The 9,386-nt window shown below is 36.3% G+C and overlaps 1 protein-coding gene across 1 annotated transcript; it reads left to right on the top strand.

The window, feature by feature from the left end:
• Nucleotides 1-7,409: 7,409 nt before the first annotated feature.
• Nucleotides 7,410-8,573, top strand: LOC108746634. The gene is made up of 3 exons (XM_018483534.1): nt 7,410-7,680; nt 7,868-8,302; nt 8,431-8,573. Exons 1-3 carry the CDS (start codon nt 7,410-7,412, stop codon nt 8,571-8,573), a joined length of 849 nt encoding a protein of 282 aa, XP_018339036.1.
• Nucleotides 8,574-9,386: the final 813 nt, after the last annotated feature.

The following is a 9,386-nucleotide window of genomic DNA, read 5'->3' as shown; positions in this document are numbered from 1 at the left end:
ATCCTTACGTAATTTAACTAGACTACATCTTTATAAACGTATATCAATTTTTAATCGTTCAAGTTATTCTTCTTACTCAATATCTATGCTTTTTTGTCTTTTTAATGAATATATATCTATTTCGTTTTAAGTACAAAAATTTTAAGGACAACACAAATAAATAAGATCTGTTCTTATTCTTGCACTAAATTTCGAGAGGCACCATACCGCACCATAATAACCACTTGCGCAGTTGCGTGTACTTAAGCTTTGCTATGTACTAAAAAAAGGTTAGATTAGGTTTTATTATAAAACTATGTAGAAAGCTAACTAAAAAATTTTAATAAAAATGAGGTTACATAATTTCATGGATCATATATTAATTTTATGAAGAAATTTAAAAGTTACGTATTATATCATTTACATAGGAAAAATAGCAATTTTTCCAAAAAAAAAACAATTTTTAGAAAAAAACCGAAATTCTTTCGGTTTTTTCAGTAATTTGAAAAAAACGGGTTTTTTTTAACTATAGAAGCGACTTTTATCTCATTTCTTCTCTTGCTAAGGAGCGTATGACTTTCCACGCAAAGCGACTCTCACCACTTCCCTCTCTGGCAAGAGGCTTCTACGCAAAGCGACTTTTATCCCACTTCCCGTCCCCTACTTTAGAGACGCATGACTTTTCACATATAATAACTTATTTTAAAGAATTTCAATGCCAAATATATTTGAATAAGATATTTAACTTGTGACGTGACGTTTTCATTGTCTGTCATAAAGGTCGTTTGGCCTGACCGAAAATAGCGCAGTATTTTTGTCCTGTGTTCTCTCGAAAGCGGAGGGCGGGCGTGTCAGCGCTTATCGCGACTTCTGAGCGATTTCTATTGCTGCATTTCGCGGAAAATTATTATTTCTATATTAAATTTATATATTTATTGGCTCAATTAAATATAATTTAAATTAAATATAAATTTCGGAGCTATTCAAGTCTGACTAGTTCGCTTACGCCAATTCTTGTATTACAAACTTCTTTCGCAAAATATAATCTATTATGTCAAACGTTTCAACTTTCAATAAGGTCCTCCTCTGTGAAACAATTTAAAATATAATTACATACAATATGATAACTTATATCTTCATATTTTAAGAATAATTTTTTGTTGTTGTCTAATGTCCTCATTCTATTATTATGTAGACTTCTTAGTGATTCGCTTTAAGTTGTCCTGTGTAATTATGTTATTCCTTGTCCATCAATGTATATCAATTCGATGTATAAATAAATCGATTTAACGAAGAAATTCATGGCTCCTAAACCATGTACAATAAAGACAATCTTATGTTGAAAGTACCATTACGAGAGTCGTTCGAAAAGTCCGTGCAAAGTCACTGCTGATGGAACTACTGGCGCGTATTAAGGTTAGATTTAGTTAGTAGCATCTCTTAGAGGAACACACACCAAGTTACAGCCAGATCGGTCTATTTGTTTGTGTTTGGCATTCATTTGAATCGAGGAAGTCGAGTGATTTTCAATAACGCACCAGCTCACACCTCAGCAGTTGTGGTCGCAAAATTAATGGAATTAGGGTTCCAACTCGTCTCACATCCCCCCTATTCTCCAGACTTGGCTCCCTCGGACTACTATTTGTTCCCCAATATGAAGAAATGGCTGGCGGGAAACAGATTTTATGGAAACGAGGACGTGATTGCAGAAACAAACCCCCCTCGACTTCCTCGATTCAAATGAATGCCAAACACAAACAAATAGACCGATCTGGCTGTAACTTGGTGTGTGTTCCTCCAAGAGATGCTACTAACTAAATCTAACCTTGATACGCGCCAGTAGTGCCATCAGCAGTGACTTTGCACGGACTTTTCAAACGACCCTCGTATGTACCGTAAAATGTGATCATTATATCATTATAATCAATTGTATATGTTGTTAGCAATTTTAGTTATTATCTATTATAAATTACCTAATTTCCTCCGTTAAAAATTCATCCAACAACTTAAAAATGTGTTTTAACCTTTTACATTGTCGACTCAATACACAATAATACATTAGTTACATATCATCCATTCTGTTAATTGTTGGAAACATAAGAATTTATATAGATCAAGTGGAGGGCAAATGTATTGAAACATATACAAGATCGAATGGAGGACAAATGTTCCAGGATAGAGAGATAGGCGCCCAGTAACAATTCAGTATGTTTATTTAATGTTAGTGTCTGTTTTTTTATATGTATCATTTTTTATACAGATCTTTTAACATATGAGGGCTTGTCTAAAATTTTCACATTTTTCCAATTAAATTCGTAATTCTAGAATAATTTATGTTCTGAAATCATATTAGGTGAACCACATTTTTTATTTATGTCTTTTATATATGTTCGTTAACCCTTTTTAATTGACGCTTAGCTTGTCCTACGTAGCTTCATATTTTTTGTAATCAATTGTGTACATTACGTCACGTTTACTCATTTTATTGACGTCATCTTTATCCGTCACAATAAATCTATTCAATTTGTAAGGAATTGTATATATAGCACGCATATTAACTTTGTTCGCTATGGTAGAAAATCTGTCAGTAACACTTTTTACATGTGAAATAGTGAAAAATTTATTATTCAACATATTGCTATTCTTCTTCTGTTTCCTATTTTCATTTTTATTAAAATAATATTTAAGTTTCTTATTAATATCCTGAAAATAAAACTTAAAGAATAACAATTACGTAACAACATATTAATTATTTCATGCATGTTTTTTATCTGAAATTGTATCCTACCGATATTAGTTTATCCACCATTTCCATTACTCCTTTTTTTGTGAGCCAAAGGGTGATGTGAAATATAATTTAGATACTTATCTTTATATTATTATAATTTAGATACTTATCTCTATATTATTATTATTTTTTACAAGTTTCTTTAAGACTTTATTATCGGCGGTTAAGAAAAATAGTTCAGACATAGTCCTAAACGGACGTCAAGGATGAAGACTGGAGACTGGAGATGCGCATTGGAGGCACGAGATTACTACAGGAAGAGGTAGCACGCAGGTGACACTGCTCTGATTTTTTTATAATAATATTCTGTTTATGAGCATATGATCTTATTGCCGGATTCCTCCTTGGCATTTGTTAAGGAGGAAAAGACTCGAGTGGCGTGAAGGGATGAATCCACTCTTTGCTATAAAACGAGCAGGAGACCCCGTTACCGATACCGCAAGGAAGCCTCTGCTGGGAGAGGACGCACCAATGCGAAAGCAGATATCACACAACGGAAAAACCCATCACATCCTAAAGGCCCTCCGTCCAAATAATGTAGAGGAGAATTTTGCGAGCAACCGCAAAAGAAGCCAATCATATCCCGCGCATAAGGATGCAGGACGCGCAACGTGACAGCGACTCAAGGGCGCACGGATTCACGAGATGGCTCGCGACCAATCAGGCGCGATAAGGCTTATCAAGTGAGCCTATAGTGCCTGCGTGCCTCCGAAACGACCTTGGTCCTGGCACTTGAGCTGTGTCTCGAAAGCTAGACATGCGAGAACGTCGATAGCGATTGCGAAGTGGAGAGTGAGAGACAAGTTGCCAGGGGAGGATTCCGTGATGAGACGAGCGTATAGTATTGTAAAACCGCTGATTTCTAGATCGGAGAAATCGCACATATCCGCAAGTATTATTTTCGTTGAGTTTGATATTGTAGCGTCGCCGATATTATAGCAGGCGTGCAGCGCGTGATCGTGCCATCCTGCCCGCTCGTACAGGTTTCATTAATTTTGAGTCAATTTTTTACACGTCCACCGCGGCCACAGCCAGATCATTTTATTGTATTGTATCGTTGCATCATAATTTTGTACCGGATTTGAGCGTCGGAAAAGTGTTAGATGATGTTCTTGTATGCTCTAGAATCTCGCCACTTTCCGACGTAATAATTCTCGTCATTCTCGCGGTCGAGTTCGAGGCCAGAAGTGTTTACGCGTTAAGCATAGTTAACTACCACTGCGATTATCGCATTTTGGTTAGTTTCTTTAATTATCGTATTAACGGTTCATAGAGTCACTCAGAAATTTGAAGCTCATACCGCCGAGATCGAAAACCTGTGTATCTGATATCACGTGTCGAGAACTCTGTTTGGAGGGGCAATCACGCCTCATTAACGCTTATAATGCATGTTCGCTAATCTGCCATCCAGCGTATACGGAAGTATAAACGCGATAGAATATATTTGTTACCATTACTTGTTACAAACTTTGTATATTTTAATGTTGCATTGCCCTGCTCGTTCTTCAAGATATCTTTCATTCCCGGCTACGAATCACCCCCTCTACCAATCTCGTGAGTAGTCGGTTATTCGAGCCGTCCGCGTTCGTGATCCTGTAAAGATCTTTATAATTCAAATAGAATCTTTTGGCTAATTCCGAGAAAGAGTAACTCTCTCGTGTCTGGCGCAATATTCGATATTGAGAGTTAAGAGCTAGTGAAAGTTGCCAGGTTATTTGATATATTGCCGTCTCTAAATACAGGATTGTGATTATTGGCAAAAATTGTAAAGAATTACGATCACGAGTGCACGACGAAGTTGCACCATGTTTGTGAGTGCGGTCGCTTTGTTCAAATATTTTTGACATTAAACTTCTTGTCAGTAAAAATTCATTTGAAGGCATTTATTTGACGTCATTTATAATGTTTCTGTCAAAATTCATGAAAATCGCGTTTGGCGTTTTCAGAAGTTTATTCTAATAATACAATAAGTAATAAAAATATTTTTAAAAATATTAAAAATGACATTAATAATAAGTAAATATTTGCATTTTGTCATACCTTCCCCCCTCCCCCCCCCTTACCAGAATAATTCTCTAGATTGTCCTTGGTTTGATACATAAAAAAAGCCAGGATGTACACTTTCAGATTTCTCTGCGGTAAAACGCATGCACATGTAACCTCAGAATATGAAAATGTGAGTACAGCGCATACTTGCATTTTAGTATTTCACTATTATGACAGATTTCCTAATCTCAATGATCCTTTTTAATGTTTAATATCTCGCTTCGCAGGGAAGTCCCGCATTTTTTTCTGCCAGATTCTTTCATTCTATAGAAGAACGCGTCGAATGAGCCTATTTTCATCGAAATCGGAGGTGAGGTAGTTCTTCTAAACAATTACCAAAAAATTAGTATTAAAAATTAGTATTAAAAAGTATATTAATATTAGAATGTATATAGTAAAAACCATTTATATACAGGATGTCTCAGAACAAACATTTGTCCTAAAATTACATATTCTTGACCTAGTAAACGGAATGGATTAAAATCAATTGAAATTTTTTTCTATCCGAATGGATATTTTAAATAGCGAATACTTTTTTTTAGATTTAATTGGATTCAATTAGATTCAATTAGATGCAATTGGATTGAAAAACTGCATTTCCTATTCAAAATTTTGAATTGAACAGTATTCACGATTTGTGTTGCACAGAAAAAACTAATATTATTTTTAAATTGAAAGGCATAGAAATATGCTCCATGCAATTCTTATAAATGAATAAAAATATATTCAAGATTGAAAAGCATATACGAGTATTTTAACATTTGTGAATCAATATTTCTGAAAATCTGAATCTATTTCAATTTATTTCAATTCATTCTCGTTTGCTGGGGACATAATTCTGAGACATAATTCTGAGACAATTTTTCTTTTGCCAAAATTTTATCCGAAGTTTAATTTTTGAATTGTAAGGGAAAATTGTTAACGAATTACGCGTCGCGTACGGAAGATAGGCAGGGACGGCGCAACTCACCATCCGACGCGGGCGCTCAGTTGCGATCAGCTGCTTGTTACACGTGAAACGCGTGACACGTGGTACACGCACGTACATGTTTCCCCTCTTCCTCCCTCCCTTCCTCTTTCACTCACTTTCTTTCTCTCCTATTTTGTAGAGATGTTTTCACACCTTAGCCGAGCTGGAAAAAAGTAGGATAATTTCATGTCCGTGAATTCCAACAAGATTCTTACAAATCCACACTGAATAACAATAAGCTTTTATCTTTCATATTAATTGCATTACATATCACGTTTACGTAAAGTTTTTGTTTTTTAAATTAAGAGTGAAGTCTCATAAGACATTTGTCGCACATCGCGTTACCGCGTAAACCAATGAGTAATCAGTAAAACGCGAAATCACAATAACGGATCACTTCTGATTGATTACGCGGACACGATACGCGATAAATACACTTTATAAGACTCTAGCCTGAAGCTCCTAAGTACTTAGCTAATAACTCCGCATTGACGGTGGCAACACAAAATCAGACGGCGGCCTGACAAAATAGGTAGCCACTTACGCAAGCACGAGCCCATGTCCGTGTGTTCGCCTTCGGCGTGCTGAGAGCGAATGAGATAGCAAGAGAACATTCGTACTTCTCGCTCTAGTCGCTTGTTTCAAACAACTGAAAATACTTTCTCAGCAATCTCGGCCGCTCGGTACGTATCAATAAGGGACATTCTAAATAACATATAAGTTTTAATAAATTGTAGTAATAATATACCCCTCCCACTAATCCAGAACAGTATAAATCATATCAAAATGTTTACGAGATATTTAATTATTTACGATTTTTCAAGCGCGTCATATACCTTGTTTACAGACCTGAGTAACAAGAAGTTCGTGTGGTCGAGGTCGTAAGATACTAGATCGAAACGTTGGAGATAGTAAATTCAAATCTTGCTTTTTTCTTTTTTTTTCACAATTCTTTAATGAAATAAGTAATCAAGTTTCCTGAGCAAAGCCGTCAGAGACAGATTTTGAGCAGAGCCTGTTACTAATTTTTGATTGCAAAAAGATAAAAAATTGTACACAAAGTTTGTATTATCTGATATCATTAGTAAATTACTGTCAAATATATGACAAAGCCTGCTAGACGTGCTATGCCAGTAGATTGATAGCAAAAACCGAAACGCGGAACAGAAAATCCTGCATAATCTATCGGCAAATTGAGAGTAGATTGAGAGCAAAACCTAATTTGACGAAACTTTACTCAGTTTTGTAGAGTAGTCATTATCATTGGATGTAGGAAGCGCTGCTATAGTATTTTCTTTTCTTTCCGAGCGACGCTGTGTGAGATGGCATGATGAGCGTAAGCGAAGAGCAGACATTCTTTCGACCATTGTTGTAATGGCGATGCCAAGGATAGCGTGCATTTTTGATACAGCAAATATAAGAAGTATATAATAGACTTGGTTCTGCCTATTTCTGTTGTTGCGAGACCTTTCCTAAGCGTGCAAACATGACATTGGCGATGAGGATAATTGGTGATCGTTATAAACGAGAACGTCGTAGTAAAGGAATAGAGCGTGTGGAACGAAAATAACAAAGTTCGTTCGCAGTCACAGGGACATTGAAAAATAAAATGTCGACAATGGATTTATGAAACTTCAGAAAGAATTAGAGGAACGAGAAAAAGTCTTAGTGAAAAGAGCGAAGCAACAAGAGCATCAGAGAATGCAGTTGGCGATGGAGAGTCAACAATTAACAAAAGTGAGAGCGGAATTTGAGGCGGTTAGAGGAGAAGAAACACGTGGCACAGGAACCATTGTAAAAGAGGCCATTATAAAAGGGACCGTTGGCAATATGTCCAAATTTTTGTTGAAAGAAGATTGGACAAGATGGTTCGAAAGATTAACAAACTACTTCTCAGGTAATGATGTGCCAAAGAAAAAGCAAGTATCGCTTTTTATTTTTTTAGTGGGAAGAGAAGGTTATGAACTTCTCTGCAATTTATGCACACCGGAAAATCCGACAAATTTTACATTGGAACGTCTTGCGGAAATTATACAAAAGCACCTGCAACCGCAATCAAATATAATATCGTTATAAATTCAAAGAATGCAAGCAGATGGAAGGACAGGACATTAAGGCGTATCTAGCCAAGCTAAAGAAGTTATCAGCACATTGTCAGTTTGGGGAACAGTTGGAGATCCACATTCGAGACCAGTTCGTATGGGGGCTGGCCAGTGAGGAAATCAGGAAGAGGTTCCTGGGAGAATTACAATTGACGTATGCCAAGACGGTGGAGATTAGCACAAGCATGGAGATGCCAATACGTGAAGCGGCAGACATGAGGAATGCGGTGAACAGCAGAGGCAACAAACTCAATTTTATGGATAAGAAAAAGAAAATAGTAACCTGTTATTGTTGCGGAAAAAAAGGTCATGTATCGAAAGACTGTCGTTTTAAGAGTTATGCGTGTAACGCGTGCGGGAAAAAGGGTCATTTAGAGATTGTTTGTAAAAGTAAAGAATCAAGTAAAGAGGAGAAAGGTAATAGCCAGAAACAAAAACGAGCGGATGTTAAAACTAAAAATGTAGTTAAGAGTCGAATCATTATTTAGAAGATTCCAAAAACGATAATGAGAGCCTAAATAATGTGTTTTATAATAATAATATAGATAATAGTGAAATGCTCGGTGACATAGAACTTAAAGTAAGCCTGAAAGTAGAAAATAGAGTACTAGCGTTCGAAATTGATACAGGATCGTTGATCTCTGCAATATCAAAAGAGATAAGTTTAAGTCGTTTGGAAATGAGATAATGAGGAAAACTACTGTAATTTGAGAACGTATAGGGGACCCGATAATCCCTCTTGATATCTTAAAGGTTAAGATAGAATTTCAGAACAAAAAACGGGAACTTGAATTATTTGTTTTACCAGCTATAAACGCATCGATTGTAGATCGGAATTGGCTTTAAGCCTTAGATATTATTCATTTCAATAAATCGGTTGAAAAGCTGTCAGTTAAAGCAGTGAGCGAAAAGCCTAATGATATTTGTGAAAGGTTTGACTTTGAAATTAAGCACATTAAGGGGACAATAGGCCTGCACAATCAAGAATTGGTAGGGAGGATATTAGCGAGTTATGAATTGAAAGAATCAAAGAAATACGCGTATCTAAAAGTAATCGGGGAAGAGGTGTAAAGTGTAGATTAGAAGGGGTCGTTCATAGGGGAACGAGTAAAAAGTGTTTAGAGAACGCGGACGATTCCCCAAAGGCTTTGTTACATGTTTGGAAGTGGCTGCAGGGCCCAAACCATCGCATATATCTAGATTTTTGCGGACCGATTAGCGGTCATATGTACGAGGTCTGTTCAAAAAGTATCGCGAATTTTGTGTTTTTTCAAAAATTATTTATTTATTCATGAATATCTATTTTGTCCCCTTCAAAGTAATCCCCATCAGATATTATACACTTGTGCCAACGTTTTTTCCAATCCTCGAAGCACTTCAAAAAATTATTTTTTGTGATCTTGTTCAGTTCCTCCATCGACGCCGTCTTTATCTCCTCAATCGTAGCGTAGCGTCGTCCTTTCATGGGCCTCTTCAGTTTCGGGAACAAGAAAAAGTCACA

Source organism: Trachymyrmex septentrionalis, unplaced genomic scaffold (assembly GCF_001594115.1).
Source record: "Trachymyrmex septentrionalis isolate Tsep2-gDNA-1 unplaced genomic scaffold, Tsep1.0 scaffold183, whole genome shotgun sequence".
Classification (NCBI taxonomy): domain Eukaryota; kingdom Metazoa; phylum Arthropoda; class Insecta; order Hymenoptera; family Formicidae; genus Trachymyrmex; species Trachymyrmex septentrionalis.
Note: the sequence above shows the minus strand (reverse complement) of the source record. Positions and strands in the feature narration are given on the sequence as shown.

Coding starts and splice junctions, on each gene's coding strand:
- LOC108746634 (XM_018483534.1), top strand. CDS start 7,410: ATGAAACTTCAGAAAGAATTAGAGGAACGAGAAAAAGTCTTAGTGAAA. Junction 7,681..7,867: donor ATTAACAAACTACTTCTCAG/GTAATGATGTGC, acceptor ATAAATTCAAAG/AATGCAAGCAGATGGAAGGA. Junction 8,303..8,430: donor ATCAAGTAAAGAGGAGAAAG/GTAATAGCCAGA, acceptor ATAATAATATAG/ATAATAGTGAAATGCTCGGT.